The 16,862-nt window shown below is 45.9% G+C and overlaps 1 protein-coding gene across 5 annotated transcripts in view; it reads right to left on the bottom strand.

Annotated features, from left to right (window-relative positions):
- Positions 1 to 6,742: 6,742 nt before the first annotated feature.
- The window catches only part of FAM214A (family with sequence similarity 214 member A), a 224,167-nt gene continuing 214,047 nt past the window's right edge, over positions 6,743 to 16,862 (bottom strand). For all 5 annotated transcript variants that reach the window (XM_030189280.1, XM_030189272.1, XM_030189260.1 and 2 more), the window contains exons 11-12: positions 13,738 to 13,937; positions 6,743 to 7,338 (exon numbers count right to left, since the gene is read on the bottom strand). In XM_030189280.1, coding sequence (XP_030045140.1) covers positions 7,185 to 7,338; positions 13,738 to 13,937 — 354 coding nt within the window. In that variant the 3' untranslated portion in view covers positions 6,743 to 7,184. The remainder of the gene's footprint in view (positions 7,339 to 13,737; positions 13,938 to 16,862) is intronic.

Raw genomic sequence — 16,862 nt, 5'->3', positions numbered from 1 at the left:
CCAAGTAAATAGACTGCTGCTGCACCCTGTTCCTTGTTTCTGACTCTAAGCATCAGGCTGGGACTTTTCATGCAAGCGCAAGAAGGTTCCATCATGCTGCTCAGAGCCAGAAACAAGCAACAGAGAATGGTGGCAGTCCATTTATTGGCTGGTGGGGCTCGGCAAAGGTATGCCTAGCGTGCCTGCACAAGGGAGGGGAGAGAGAGGCATGTATTGCCCCCCCCCCCCCAAATTTCAGGGCCGGTTATGCCCGGAGAGAGAGCCCGTTGTTAAAATTTTACCAGCACACCCCTGCTTGCAGATGAATCCAGGAACTAGTAGGATGTACCAAAGCATTCCTTAAGTAGGGTGGGAAGCCAACACTCCCGCCCCAAAACTCGCATCCTCCCGAGCAGACACGTCTAGCCTGTAATGCTTCGCAAAAGTATGATGGGACGCCCAAGTAACCACCCGACAAACCTCTTCCAGACGCCTCCGCCCAAGAAGCCGCCTGTGCCCGAGTAGAATGCGCCTTCAGGACCACTGGAGACGCCCGCCCTTGTAGCACATACGCCGCTCCAATGGCTTCCCTAATCCAGCAAGCAATGGAAGCCTTAGAAGCCGCCTCACCTCTTTTCGATCCCGACAAGAGCACAAAGAAATGATCCGAGCGTCGAAACTCGTTAGAGATCTGCAAGTACCAAACCAAGGCTCTATGCATGTCCAGGAAATGCAGCAAGACAAACTCCCCAGATAATCCTCTCTTCGAAAAGATGGAAGATAAACCGCCTGATTGACATGGAAAGCCGAAACCACTTTAGGTAGAAACGATGGCACCGTCCGGATTGACACCCCCGCTTCAGAAAACTGCAAAAAAAGATCTCTGGAAGACAAAGCCTGAATTTCAGAAATCCTCCTAGCCGAAGCAATGGCCACCACTGTTAGATCCTTCTCAGAAACCTTATTCAATGGCTCAAACGGTGGGGCCTGGAAGCCTCGCAGTACCACATTCAAATGCCACGCCGGGCACGGCTGCCGCAGAGGAAGCCGAAGAGCCCCGCGTAGGAAACGGACCACATCAGAGTGAGCTGCTAAAGAGGAACCATCCAGTTTACCCCTAAAACAAGCTAGCACGGCCACCTGCACTCAAAGAGAATTATTTGCCAATCCCTTTTGCAGACCACCCCGAAGGAACTCCAGAATAACCGGAATGTCCGCCCGAAAAGGCGATTCAGCACGCAAAGCACACCACGCCAAGAAAGCTTTCCACACTCGTGCGTACACTGCTGAAGTAGACTGTTTCCGTGCCCCCCAAAAAGTGGCAATGACTGGTCCTGAAAATCCCCTTCTTCCTCAGCTGCCACCTCTCAATAGCCAGGCCATAAGACCAAAGCGGGAGGGATTTTCCATTTGAACTGGCTCTTGATGCAGCAGATCGGGAGTCACCGGAAGTCGCAATGGTGGCTCAGAGTGCTCGAACGAGATCCGCATACCACAGCCGTCGGGGCCAGTCTGGGGCCACTGGAACGACCGGCCCACAATGCCGCCCTATGCGACAAAGAAGTCTCCCTATCAGAGGCCATGGAGGAAAACCATACAGTAGCTGTTGTTCCGGCCATGGCTGGAGAACAGCGTCTAGTCCGGAGGATCCTGGCTGCAGTTTGTGGCTGAAGAACTGGGGAACTTTGGCATTGCAAGCCATGGCCATGAGATCCATTACTGGTCTTCCCCAACATTGACAGATCAGCTGAAAAGCAGAGTACAACAGCGTCCATTCCGCTGCGTCCAAAAGAGTCTGGCTGAGAAAATCCACTTGAACATTGTCTTGACCCGCAACGTACGCTGCCGACAGACCCTGAACATGCGCTTCCGCCCATACTAGAAGATGAGACACTTCCACTGCCAAGGGAAGACTGCGAGTGCCCCCCTGCCGATTGATATAGGCCACCGTCGTGGTGTTGTCCGAGAATACATGAACCGCCTGCCCCTACAAAAAGGTCCTGAAAACTCCGCAGCGCATTCACGATTGCTTGCAACTCTAGATGATTTATCGGCCAAGTCGCTTCAAGAGGGGTCCACGATCCCTGGGCTACTCGATGAAGACATTGGGCTCCCCAGCCCGCAAGGCTGGCATCTGTCACGACTACCACCCAATAGGGAGACCCCAGAGAAACACCCTTCTAAAAACTGGCTGACTGGAGCCACCATGGGAGACTGTCCCTGGCCCGGCTAGACCAAGGAAGGCGTTGTTGATAATCCAGCAACGTCAGCGACCATCTGCTCAAAAGGAAATTCTGAAGAGGCCGCATGTGAGCCCTTGCCCATGGAAAGACCTCCAAGGTCGCCGTCATGGAACCGAGGAGCTGAACATAGTCCCACACTTGGGAGCACAACGACTCAATAAGGTCCATTCCTGAGAAAGCAATTTCATCCTTCGCCCCTCAGGGAGAAACACCTTCCCCCGCTTTGTATCAAACTGCACTCCAAGATACTCCAGACTCTGAGTAGGAACCAGATGATTCTTGTCCATATTGACCACCCAACCTAACCGATTGCAACACCGCAATCACTCGGTCGGTCACCACTCGACTCTCCTCTGCTGTCGTCGCCCGAAATCAGCCAGTCGTAGAGATATGGATGCACTCAAATTCCCTCCTTCCGCAGGAACGCCGCCACCACCACCACCACCACCATGACCTTGGAAAAAGTGCGTGGGATAGTGGCCATTCTGAAAGGAAGGGCCTGAAACGAAGTGCTGACCCAGCACCGCAAATCTGAGAAACCTCTGATGGGGCTGCCAAATGGGAATGTGCAGGTAAGCTTCCCTCAAATTGAGAGCCGTCAAAAACTCGCAGGTTGAACAGCAGCAATAACTTCCCTTAATGTCTCCATGTGGAAGTGACGAACCCGCAAAAACTGGTTTACTTTTCTGAGATCGAGAATAGGCCAAAAAGCCCCTCCCTTCTTTGGAATCACAAAGAAGACAGAGTACTGACCTGTGCGCCTTTCGAGAGGAGGTCTCGCAAACACTGCAGAACCGCTGTCCTCTTGGCCCGCAATACACAGCGGGACTACAAAAAAAGTCTGTGACGGGAGAGAAGAATTCTAGCTTGTAACCTTCTCGCACCACATCGAATTCTGGCCCACTCTGGAAGAAACAGAGAAAGCCGACCACCGATCTGCTCTCCTCCCGAGTGGACCTGCGACCCATCATTGGGAGGCCCGAAAAGGAGCCCCCTGACAAAAGGTGGTCCAGCCGGACGCTTCTCTTTGCGAAAGGAAGAACGCTGCCCAAAAATGACGATGAAAGGCTGCGTTGGACCGCCCTGGGTGATACCGTCGCGTCTCTCTGAAATGTGATCTCGAGGCTCCCTGCCTGGAAGTAGACTTGGGTCTATCCTCTGGAAGACGCAGAGATTTGGAATCCCCCAAATCTTTAACAATCTTTTCTAGGTCTTCCCCAAAAAGCAATTTCCCTCAGAAAAGCAATTTAATGAGCCGTTGCTTAGAGGCCATACCTGCGGCCCAATGACGGAGCCACAGAAGACGCCAAGAGGAAACAGTCAAGGCCATGAGTTTGGCTGAAGCACGGACCAAATCATACAAGGCATCCGCCAAGTACACCAGCCCAATATTCATCAGCGACATCTGAGGGGTTCCCAGCATATCAGACTCCGAAATCGAATCCATGACAGAATGTAGCCAACTGAGACAAGCTCTAGCCGCATAAGAACTACAAACAGAAGCTTGAAGTGTCAAAGCGGCCACCTCAAAGGCACGTTTTATAAAGAGGCCTCTAGCCATCTGTCTTGCATATCCTTAAGTGCCACACCACCTTCCACTGGAAGACTAGTCTTCTTAGTGACCGCTGTCACCAGGGCATCCACCCTAGGTAGAGCAAACTGCTCTAAACGGTCCGCTGAAACCGGATACAGCCTGGCCATAGCCCTGGCTACTTTCAGCCCCCCATGCAGATCCGCCCACTGGGCCGAAATCAACTCTTCAATAGCTTCATGTACCGGAAAGGCCTTAGAAGGTCATCTGGTACTAGCCATCTTGGGGTTGACTGCCTGAGAAGCCGCAACCTCAGGGTCCTCTATATTCAGGGCTTCCAGTGCCTGAGACATAAAGGAGGACAACTCCTCCTTATGGAAAATCCTCACGGCGGAAGAGTCCTCCGGCTGGTCAGTGAGGACACCGTCCTCCACCTCTGTCTGCTCCGAGAGAGCCACCACGGAGGAAGCTGCAGTCGACCGTATGCAGACCCCCCAAAAAGCCTAGGCTTTTTAAGGGAGGAGAATTCCTCTGGGGAAAAACCCCAAATCTCTTGGTTACCCCCAGACCCCCTGAGAGAATCAAAGGCTGAAGCTGTCACAGCCGCATTGGGGGGGGGGGGGGAGGTCCGTTTCAACAAAAACACCTGATGGAGTAGCAAAATAAACTCTGGCAAAAACCCCTCCCCCGCAATGGAGGTTGCAGCCATGGCACCTGCACCACCGCCCACAGTGCCTGACGCCCCCCCCGACTCCTCTACCAGTGGAGAAGCTTTGCCCAAAACCACTACCGGAGCCGGCTCTGCAGCCAATCGCAAACTAGCGCGAGAATCGCCAGGCTCTGGGCGGGAAAGCACGCTCTCAAGCGGGGAGGGGGGGGAACACTTCATCGAGTCCCGCCAAATCAGTGCACCCCGCGCTGCAAAGGCCCGCCGCCGAACGCCGTTTCCCGCATCGGGAACAGCGTTTTACCGCCTCTGCTGCCATCGCCCGTCCCCGAACAGGAACCCAGCAGAACTTACCCCGGACCGGGAAAGCGTGGGAACTGACAGCTGAGCCAAAGAAAAAACACTCTCCGATTCCATTTCGAGGCAGACTCAGACAAGCAGGCAACAAAAAACAGGACTCGGACAGCAGTAACACAAATCTGCTCTCAGCAAAAACACGCTTCCCTGTGCTTCTCTGTTTTAAATAAATTCTATGGTTCTCTTTTTTTGTTTTTTTTAGTGAGAAGGCAGAAAAAAAACAGGGAATGAAAGGAACAGCAAAAGCCTGTTGAGAGGGAATTTGAGGTGCAGCAGGGACCCAGCAACTGCATATGCTGCCATAGGAGAAGGACAAGTGGCCTAGTGGTTAGGGTGGTGGACTCTGGTCCTGGGGAACTGAGTGCGATTCCCACTTCAGGCACAGGCAGCTCCTTGTGACTCTGGGTAAGTCACTTAACCCTCCATTGCCCCAGGTACAAATAAATACCTGTATATGTAAGCCACATTGAGCCTGCCATGAGTGGGAAAGTGCGGGGTACAAATGTAACAAAAATAAAAAAAATAAATAGGGGGACACCACCAGTCTGCCACCCCCGGATCAAACTGGCCACCGGCCCAGGAGCACCCTCAGAGCCTTAGGCCCAGGAGCTGGAGAAAAAGCCGTTCACCACCTGCTGAGATAGAGACATATTGACTGAGGAAGGAGCTGGCCGTCTGGCATCACTGCCTTTAGTTTGTTTATCTCTATCTCCACCTGCTGGTAGGCGGACTTAACCCACTAGTTCCTGGATTTATCTGCTGCAAGTGACAAGGAAGTGTGGGATAAACACAGAGAATCTCAATATGGGATCTCAATATAGCAATAGGATGGAATCCAAGCAAATTTTAAATTACTTTCAAACTTTAAAACAAGAAGTAGTGGGATGCATCTGCAGAGTGACAGGTATAATCCCAAACAAGGGCATAGAGGGATGTTACCTGCACAGAGACGCAGGTACAGCTCTAGTCATTTTACTGGGCAGACTAGATGGACTATACCGGTTTTTAGCTGCTATCATTTAAGGACAGCCTCTAGGATCAGGAAAAAATAGAGCTCTAAACCTGTCAATGGTGAGGACTTCAAAAAAGGTAAATTGTCTTAAAAAGGCTACAGTATGTGTGAGAGAAATTGAAATTCTTGGACTTCAGGTCAAAGATGCCAGAAACGCCTCTATTCTTGAACAGGTCAATATTCAAAGTACTTATCTGGATAACAGCACCTGCTATGCAGATAAATGCTGCTGACTGGAATAAAGGTAGCCCCTCTGAATATCCTTTAAAAACCACTGACCAAAGCAGCTAAATATTGATCTACTTATTTTATCTTTGATATCTGTATAAATTTTCTTCCATGATTAGTTGTGACATAAGCAGTTCACTAACTATCCGTTACCAATACCAGCAATAGAAGAGACAATCCTTATAAAAGTGAGTCGAGGAGACACAGGTATAGTAAATATTTTCTCTCAGAATAAACCCAAACTATACCTTTCACTTTTTATGTATATGTTTCAGGGAGGAATACTACATTTCTTTTTCAAAATACATCTGTTATGCATTCTAAAAAAGTGATTGAGAATGGAACAAGTGTATAAAAATAGATGATTATCACAAAAGTAATGGTTTTCTGGGATAGTTGTACTTTGGAAAAACAAGTGGAGGCAAATGATGGGAAGATAGTGTAGTTAAGGAGAAAAATATCCTGATTGATGATCTAAATAGCTTGGGTATATAGAAGTACACAAAAAAAATTGGAAACTGCTTTACTAGCAATCCAGACTGTGGCACTGCGGACAGATTAAAAAAAACAGGAAATAGAAATGTGGCAAATCCAAAGGGATCTTAGTATGAATAAAAATAAATAAATAAATAAATTCAACAGTCAAAATCATTCAACAAAAAAATTGAAATAAATTCAACAGTCACAACCATTCAATAAAAAAGGTATTTAAACACACCACACAGTTAAGGATTTTATATATATATATTTCTGATTTTAACATTATTGATGTCAAAAAATACATTGTATGATTTTAGACAGGCATTGTGCTACATTAAAACACTAAAGGAGAAACATCACTTTGTATTAAGTGAAACATTAAATATTAAATAACCAAAAATAAAATAAAATGCGTAAACACTAAACTGGGAAGTTTGCTATTGCAGCACATCCAATGAAGTGGTTTTACATAGTACAAAAAAGGATTAGGACTTAAGTATTCATTTCCAGTCTACATGAAATACAGAGTGCATTCAAGAAACCTTTACAAAAACTGGTCCATGATCCTATGAGAGATTAGACTCTCACTGACCACAATACTTTTTATTTATTTTCTTTACACTGGTGTAGGTCATTTTCTGTTTTGTAACATAGCAATTTAATGAATACTTATATTGTTCCTGCTAATCAACATCTTGGTGAAAACTGAGGATTTGTGGGGGCATCTGTGTAAGACTGGAGCTCATATGCAGCACCACTATCAACTTCCATAGATTTCCGAGAAAAAAGCAGCCTCACATCTCTATGGAGGTATATTTTTCCAGACTTGGAGCTCTGAAACCTAAAAATAAAAAAAAAATCAAATCAAAGAGGACAATACATTTCCAGTCTTGGAAACAATCTGACAGAGTAAAACAAAATTTTATATAGTCAGTTAAGAAGTATATGTAAGCAACTTAATCTGTCTGTTCTTACTTACAGGTAATCATTTTTTTTTAAACTAGGACACAGAGAGACACTTTTATTAAAGTTTAGTGCATGCTAACTGCTAAAATTGGGTTCTTGGCATTTACCATACACTAAGCTTTAGCAAAAGGCCCAGAATTTAAGTAGTGTAAAAAATAAATCTTTCCCCCTACACTGTTAGTAAAAAAGTAAAGAAATAAAAATTGCAGAAGGTGGCTATTAGAAAATCTATGGCTTCTTTTACAAAGCTTCACCAACATTTTGCAGTTGCTGTATGGTAATGGTCTAAATTAACACAACTGCAAAACCTGTCTTAACTGCTAGAGGCATTCCCAGCATTTTGCTCTGCAGTTAATGCAGAGGGAAAAAAGTCAGTACAATGCGTTAACTGCACAACAGAATGCACAATATAGTTAGCTACATCTCAAGGAAGAATTACTGCTCAGCATTTCCTAACAGATTAATGTGCTATAGCTACCTCCATATTAATATAAGGTGCAGTTCATACCCACTCTGTGTCTTCTTCCATGTTAACTGTTTAATGTAGGAATCAGCAGGTGCTGTTAATGATGAAATAACGTAGTAGTCATGCATTAATTGTTAATGAATGGTAATGCCTGTGCTAAACTGCTAATACAGCTTAAAAAGTAGGCCCAATAATGCTTTAAGGGTAATTTTCAAAAGGCATTTACTAGGTAAAATGGCCCAACAGAAAAATTTTGCTCTCAAATGCTATTAAGAAGTACAAATGAGTTACATAGTGCACATACTTTTAATCTTATTAAAAAGGTATTCCTTTCAGTGTACTGAAGTCAGGGGAGGAATTTTTCCAACAGGGACATTATTTTGCCTACATGAATAACGAGTAGATGCAACACAGGTGAACAGAATACATGTATTTTGTACTTCATAATTTTCAAAGAGAAACACAGGTAGTTTTTCCAGGCTCTTTATAAAATTTCTCTACAGTTTCTGTTTTATAGTTTTTATTTATTAACCCGGTGGTTTCCAAACCTGAACCTGGAGGCACCCCAGCCAATCAGGTTTTCAGGATATCCACAATGAATATTTATGAGATAGACTGCATGCAGTGGAGGCAGTGCATGCAAATCTCTCTCTAATATTCATTGTGGATATCCTGAAAACCTTATTTGCTGGGGTGCCCTTCAGGACCAGGTTTGGGAACCACTATATTAACCTTTAAAGTAGACTAACATGACTACTACGTTATTTCATCCTAAAAGAAAAATAAATTTGTTTTCTACCTTTGTTGCCTAGTTAAATTAGGGGTCCTTTAACAAAAAGGTGTTAAGCCCTAATACGCACTTACCCCCGGATTCTATATATTGCACCAAGATTTCCACCAAGATTCCTTAATAATGTGCATAAGCTAATTGGTTAAAAGCTAATCAGCATAACTGACATTAATTAGAATTTATGAGCAGAACTGTCTAACCATATTCTGTGAAAGCAAAAGGGCAGACGGTCTGCAAACTCCAAGATGGAAAATCAACAAAGCAGATCGTTATGAAAAAAATGTAATTTATTAATAGATATTAAAAATTATATACAGTACAGTCCCATATTCTGTAACATGGTGCACGTAAATTCTAAGTTGTGTAGTTGAAAAGGGGGCGTAGAATGGGTGGGTCAGGGACATTTCTAAAATTTGTGTGTGTTATAGAATACCACCGATCTGCTCTCCTCCCGAGTGGACCTGCGCCCCATCATTGGGAGGCCTGAGAAGGAGCCCCCTGATGAAATGGGGGTCCAGCCGGACGCTTCTCGTTGGGAAAGGAAGAACGCTGCCCAAAAACGATGACGATGAAAGGCTGCGTTGGACCGCCCTGGGTGATACCGTCGCGTCTCTCTGAAACGTGACCTCGAGGCTCCCTGCCTGGAAGTAGATTTGGGTCTATCCTCCGGAAGACGCAGAGATTTGGAATTCCCTAAATCTTTAACAATCTTTTCTAGGTCTTCCCCAAAAAGCAATTACCCTCGGAAAGGCAATTTAATGAGCCGTTGCTTAGAGGCCATATCTGCGGCCCAATGACGGAGCAACAGAAGACGCCGCGAGGAAACGGTCAAGGCCATGAGTTTGGCTGAAGCACAGACCAAATCATACAAGGCATCCGCCAAGTACACCAGCCCAATATTCATCAGCGACATCTGAGGGGTTCCCAGCATATCAGGCTCCGAAATCGAATCCATGACAGAATGTAGCCAACTGAGACAAGCTCTAGCCGCATAAGAACTACAAACAGAAGCTTGAAGTGTCAAAGCGGCCACCTCAAAGGCACGTTTTATAAAGAGGCCTCTAGCCATCTGTCTTGCATATCCTTAAGTGCCACACCACCTTCCACTGGAAGACTAGTCTTCTTAGTGACCGCTGTCACCAGGGCATCCACACTAGGTAGAGCAAACTGCTCTAAACGGTCCGCTGAAACCGGATACAGCCTGGCCATAGCCTTGGCTACTTTCAGCCCCCCATGCGGATCCGCCCACTGGGCCGAAATCAACTCTTCAATAGCTTCATGTACCGGAAAGGCCTTAGAAGGTCATCTGGTACTAGCCATCTTGGGGTTGACTGCCTGAGAAGCCGCAACCTCAGGGTCCTCTATATTCAGGGCTTCCAGCGCCTGAGACATAAAGGAGGACAACTCCTCCTTATGGAAAATCCTCACGGCGGAAGAGTCCTCTGGCTGGTCAGTGAGGACACCGTCCTCCACCTCTGTCTGCTCCGAGAGAGCCACCACGGAGGAAGCTGCAGGCGACCGTATGCAGGACCCCTCATCAGACCACAAAGAAAGCCTAGGCTTTTTAAGGGAGGAGAAATCCTCTGGAGATAAACCCAAAATTTCTTGGTTACCCCCAGACCCCCTGAGAGAATCAAAGGCCGAAGCTGTCGCAGCCGCGTGAGGGGGGGGGGGGGGGCAAGGCCCTTTTCAACAAAAACGCCTGATGGAGTAGCTAAATAAACTCTAACGAAAACCCCTCCCCCGCAACGGAGGTTGCAGCGATGGCACCTGCACCACCGCCCACAGTGCCTGACGCCCCCCCCCCCCCCTCCGACTCCCTACCAGTGGAGAAGCTTTGCCCAAAACCGCTACCGGAGCCGGCTCCGCAGCCGATCGCAAACTGGCACGAGAATCGCCAGGCTCTGGCCGGGAAAGCACGCTCTCGGGGGGGGGGGGTGGGGGGACTGCTCTGTCGAGTCCCATCAAATCAGCGCACCCTGCGCTGGAAAGACCCGCCGCCAAATGCCGTTTCCCGCATCCGGAACAGCGTTTTACCACCTCCGCTGCCATCGCCCGTCCCTGAACAGGAACCCAGCAGGACTTTCCCCGGACTGGGAAAGCGTGGGAAATGACAGCTGCTCAGACAAGCAGACAACAAAAAACAGGACTCAGAGTGCAGTAACACAAACCTGCTCTCAGCAAAAACACACTTCCCTGTGCTTCTCCGTTTCTCTTTTAAATAAATTCTATGGTTCTCTCTCTCTTTTTTTTTTTTTTTTTTTTTAGTGAGGAGGTAGAAACAAACAAGGAAGGAAAGGAACAGCAAAAGCCTGTTCAGAGGGAATTTGAGGTGCAGCACGGACCCAGCAACTGCGTATGCTGCCAAAGGGGACACCACCAGTCCGCCACCCCCCGGCTCAGGCGCACCCTCAGAGGCCTTGGGCCCAGGAACTGGAGAAAAAGCCATCCACCACCTGCTGAGATAGAGACATACTAACTGAGGAAGGAGCTGGCCGTCTGGCATCACTGCCTTTAGTTTGTTTATCTCTATCTCCACCTACTGATAGGCGGACTTAATCCACTAGTTTCTGGATTCATCTGCTGCAAGTGAAAAGGAATTTAGGCTTATTCTATAAAGTATGCCTAAATTAAGGCATACTTGATAAAATACGCTTAGGCGAATTTCATTTCAGCTCAAACCTAAGAGGGCTCAACTGAGCGCGCCAAAAATAAAGGAAACCTAAAAGGGGGGAAAAATAAATTAAAACTATAAGGGAAGAGAGAGGGACCTTTCCGAAGTAAAACAAAAAGTCAGAGCAAAACAAAACCCTGAAGGGAAGTCACAAAACCCCAAAAATAAGCACACACACCAGATGCTGTGAGGAGCACGGGACAATCACGTTCTCTTCTCACTGAAGATAAGAGAGTGATAGTCCCACGCTCTTGCAGCAGGCGGGAAGGTACTTGCGCTTGTGCAGTGGGGACGCTGCACATGCTCTTAAAGCTCTAGTAACTTGTTTAAGCTCTGCACTGGGCGATGTGGATATCACCCTCATGTGAGAATATGGCCTGATTGACCTCAGAGAAACACCTCTGGCCGCCTTCAAATCTAGGCTAAAGGCCCACTTGTTTAATGCTGCTTTTAACTCCTAACCCTTACTCACTTGTTCAGTACCCATATTTATCATTCCCACCTTAGTAATTCCCTTATTTCCTATTTGTCCTGTTTGTCTGTGCTGTTTAGATTGTAAGCGCTGTCGAACAGGGACTGTCTCTTTATGTCCAGTGTACAGCGCTGCATATGTCTAGTAGCGCTATAGAAATGATTAGTAATAGTAGTTATGTTTCATTTTTATTCTAAACCCCCCCTCTATTAAAAAAAAAAAAACTAGACAAGTACATAAATGTATCTGCAGCAAAGACACATGGACGTTCTTTTGAATCTGTCAATACCAACTTTTAAAAAAGGGTTCCAGGGGGAATTTGGGAAATAACAGACTGGTAAGCCTGACCCTGAAATAGCAAAACAGCGGTAACTATTGTATGGAATAAAATTACAGAACACATAGACAAACATGGTTTAATAGGACAGTCAGAATGGATTCAGCCAAGAGAAGTAGTGCCTCAACAAATTTATTTCTTTGAAGGCGTGAATAAACATGTTGATAAAAATAATTCAGAAAGCTTTTTACAAAGTTCCTCATGAAAGACAACTGAGAAAATTAGAGTCATGGGATAGGAGGCAACGTTCTGTTGTGGATTAGTAATTGGTTATTGGACAGAAGACAGAGGGTAGGGTTAAATGGCCATTTTTCTCAAAGGAGGAGGGTGAATAGTGGAGTGTCTCAGGGATTTGTACTGGGACTGGTGCTATGTACCATATTTATAAATGATCTGTCAATGGGAACGACAAGTGAGGTGATTAAATTTGCAGATGACACAAAACTATTCAAAATTGTTAAAACACATGCAGACTGTGAAAAATTGTAGGAGACCTTAGGAAATTGGAAGACTGGGCATACAAACAGATGAAATTTAATGTGGACAAATGCAAAATGATGCACATTGGGAACAATAATCCAAATCATAGTCAGCACCCAACACTACTACTACTACTACTACTACTATTTAGCATTTCTATAGCGCTACAAGGCGTACGCAGCGCTGCACAAACATAGAAGAAAGACAGTCCCTGCTCAAAGAGCTTACAATCTAATCAACAGAAAGATCTAGGTGCCATTGTAGACAATATGCTGATATCTTTTGCCCAGTATGAAGCGGTAGCCAAAAAAGCAAACAGGATGATAAGAATTATTAGGAATGGGATGGTAAATAACACCCAGAATATTATAATGCTTCTGTATCGCTCTATGGTGTGACATTGTGACATTAGCATGTGTATTGCATTCAATTCTGGTCTCTGTATCTCAAAAAAGATATAGTAGAATTAGAAAAGGTTCAAAGAAGAGCGACCAAAATGATTCACATAAGTACATAAGTATTAACATACGGGGATGGAACTCCTCTCATATGATGAAAGGCTAAAGAGGTTAGGGCTCTTCAGCTTGGAAAAGAGAAGGCTGAGGGGAGATATAGAGGTACAGAGTAAGAAGTTAATCATTTTTTTTACTCTTTCAAAAAGTACAAAGACTAGGGGACACTCAAAGTTACATGAAAATAACTTTTAAAACAAATAGGAGGAAATATTTTTTTCACTCAACAAATAGTTAAGCTCTGGAACTCGTTGCCAGAGGATGTGGTAACAGCAAACGTTTGGACAAGTTCCTAGAGGAAAAGTCCATAGTGTACTATTGAGATAGACATGTGGAAGTCACTGCTTGCCCTGGGACTGATAAGATGGAATGTTGCTATTTGGGTTTCTGCCAGGTACTTCTGACCTGGATTGGCCACTATTGGAAACAGGATACTGGGCTAGACAGTCTGAACCAGTATGGCTATTCTTAAAACCAAATTCTCAAGAGTAGCAGTTGTACTATACTTCAGTGAACTAAATGAGCATTTTGCTGGAACAATACCTCAGATGGATGAGGTAGCGTAATATCCTTTCTTCAGTCTGCTGTACACTCTCTTTGTTAATGTTTCCATTCACTTCTCGTTTCACAGGAACTGAGAAAGTTCTCTGTCGTAGGAATGTTTGATGATTGGCTGGCATCTCTTGCAAATTGTATATTACGACAAACATCTTCACCACAGTCTTGTTTGGATTAAATAAGGTCTGAAAATCAAAATTAAATGCATTTTTAAATGCCAATTAAGCTATTATGTTTTACTATAAAATATGAATTGCTGCTTATCCAGCTAATGGATTCCAGGTTTTAGCACTCTGCAGATGAACTATCTTGTACAGTACACAGCTCTCTTTAGAGACAGACCAATACATTGTATTTGCTTCTAAAGTGACTGCATTCTGAAAACTCATTTGTGTCCAGATTTCTGAATTTCATAATAGCACTTATTTAACAACAATAACATGTGATAAAAGCATTAGCCTGTGTTTTCTGCTGGAAAACCCTCATCATGCAAAGGCTTTGTAGCAGATAATGTACAAGGAGCAATTAGATCTTACCTGCTAATTGGCTTTCCTTTAGTTCCTCTAGACCAGCACAGATGGAGACCAAGAACAAACTGAGCTACAAGTAAGCCTATAAGTGGGCTGTGTAGTCTCCCAAAAGCTAGTCTACTCTTAGCAAAGAAGATGAGTCCTAAGGTAAATCTCCAGAAAAAAAAGGATGAAACACTCTCTCAAATGATTAAGGAACTCTGTATGTGCCTCCACCACCATGATCTCTCAACCACAGATGTTTGAACTGCTGCTGCCCATGCACAGAAACTGGCTGTATCAAATCAGACCACTTCCGAAAAAGGCTGGTAAGGATGGAAGCACACCACTCCCGTGTGGAGCCTAGTGTATTATTGTGCTCTGTTCCTTTTTTTTAAAACTTATTAGGATTTTGTTTTCTTTTCACGAAAAGTAGGGAACTGTAAGAATGTATCAGAAAAGCTCCCCCCCCCCAAAAAAAAAAAAATGGGGTGGGGTGACCAGGCCCAGGCCTGGTCATTTGTCAGGCAGACCAACAGAACACCAACTACCAAACCACAGTTACTACCTGGGAGGGGCCTGTGCCAGTCTAGAGAGACTAAAGGAAAGCTGATTAGCAGGTAAGATCTAATTGCTCCTTCCACAGCATTCCTCTAGACAGGCACAGATGGGAAGTGGCAGAGCAGTGACCATCATGGGTGGAACCGCTGGAGACACGCTGTGAGCACAATGGCCCCAAACTGTGCATTCTGATGAGCATACACATCTAACGGATAATTATGCATAAAAGAATGAAGAGAAGACCAAGCCACTACTCTACAAATTTCCAATGGAGAGACCAATGAATTCTTCGCCCATGATGACGCTACAGCCCTTGTAGAATGGGCCTTCAAGAAATAGGGAACAGGCTGCTTCCGAAGCAAACAGGCTGAGGCCACTGCCGCCTTCACCCACCGGGCAATAGTTGCCTTGGATGAAGCCTCACCTTTACGCGACCCCCCCCCCCCCCCCAACAGCATAAAGAGCAGATCAGAGTGGCGAAACTTCAGAGACACTCGCAAATAATGGAGACCTCTGTGTAAATCCAACCAGTGTAACCACTCCTGTTCCCATCACCCAAAACAGGTAAGGAGACCTCCTGATTCAGATGAAACGGAGACCACTTTAAGAAGGAAGGAAGGAACTATCCAGAGAACTACCTTTTTTTTTAAAGACCTGGAGGAGGGATCTCTGCAGGATAGAGCCTGCAACTCCGACACAAGCCGACCAGACAACAGGGCCACCAGAAGCACAGTCTTCAAGGTCAAATCCTTCAGAATGCAACCCGACGAGGGCTCAAAAGGCACCAACATCAGTACAGACAACACAAGGTTAATATCCCAAGGAGGAATCGGCCGACACACCGGAGACCTAATAAGGCGCATGCCTCTAACGAAACAAACCACATCTGGAAGGGAACTCAAATGACGACCTTGAATGAAACCCTGAAAACAGGCAACAGCTGCCGTGCTTTTAGCAAGGACAACTGGAAGGGAACTCAAATGATGACCATGAATGAAACCCCGAAAACAGGCAACAGCTGCCGTGCTTTTAGCAAGGACAACTGGAAGGGAACTCAAATGATGACCATGAATGAAACCCCGAAAACAGGCAACAGCGGCCATGCTTTTAGCAAGGACAAAATGAGACCCTTATCCAATCCAGTCTGCAAAAAAAAAATCAAGCAACTGAGGCACCGAGGCCCGAAGTGCAACAATAGAACAATCCGTACACCAATCCTCAAAAATTCGCCAGACACGAACACTGACAAGAGAAGTAGACCTCTTCTTAGAGCGCGCATTGTGGCAACGACAGGGCCCAAAAAAACCTTTCTTCAGCAAATGCACCCTCTCAAGAGTCACGCCGTAAGCGAGAACTGAGCTGGATTGGATATGAACACCGGCCCTTGCGACAGAAGATCCGCCGCTGGCGAGAACAGAAGCGGCTCGTCTACCAGGAGACGAATGAAATCCCCATACCAAGGGGATTGTAGCCTCGCCCTTACAGGAACCAAGGACTGGACCCAGACACCTTCATTGCATAGACCTTCCTGAGACAGCTGCAGAGGCTCCGGAATCCCGATTGCCCCGGCAGCCCCCTCGAAAGGACTGCACCCACTGAAAGAAATGATTACGCTGAGCCCCGCCTCCTCTACCAGGCCAGTAGCAATGCACGTCCCGAAATCGAAACTTCCCAGGCATATCTGTGCCACCTGCCCGAGGCCTATTCTCCAGAACACGAGGGACCTTAGTCTCATCCAAGCTCTTCACCATCTTATCCAGATCTTCCCAAAATAACAAGGAGACAAGGAATGGGAATTTGCTAAGCTTAGACTTAGAAGCTGTATCCGCCAACCAGCCTTGGAGCCACAACAATCACCTGGCCACTAACACTAAGAGCCATTGACTTAGAAGATGAATGAAGTAGGTTATAAAGAGCATCGGAGAAGAAGGAAGCGCCCATCTCCAACTTGATAGCCTCCTGATCTACAACGGCCCAGTCATCATAATCCCTGTCCAAAATGTGTTCCGACCAACGAAAACAGGCCTGTGCAACCAATCT

Source organism: Microcaecilia unicolor, chromosome 1 (assembly GCF_901765095.1).
Source record: "Microcaecilia unicolor chromosome 1, aMicUni1.1, whole genome shotgun sequence".
Taxonomy (NCBI): domain Eukaryota; kingdom Metazoa; phylum Chordata; class Amphibia; order Gymnophiona; family Siphonopidae; genus Microcaecilia; species Microcaecilia unicolor.
The sequence above is the reverse complement of the archived record's forward strand: the minus strand, read 5'-3'. Positions and strand labels throughout refer to the sequence as shown.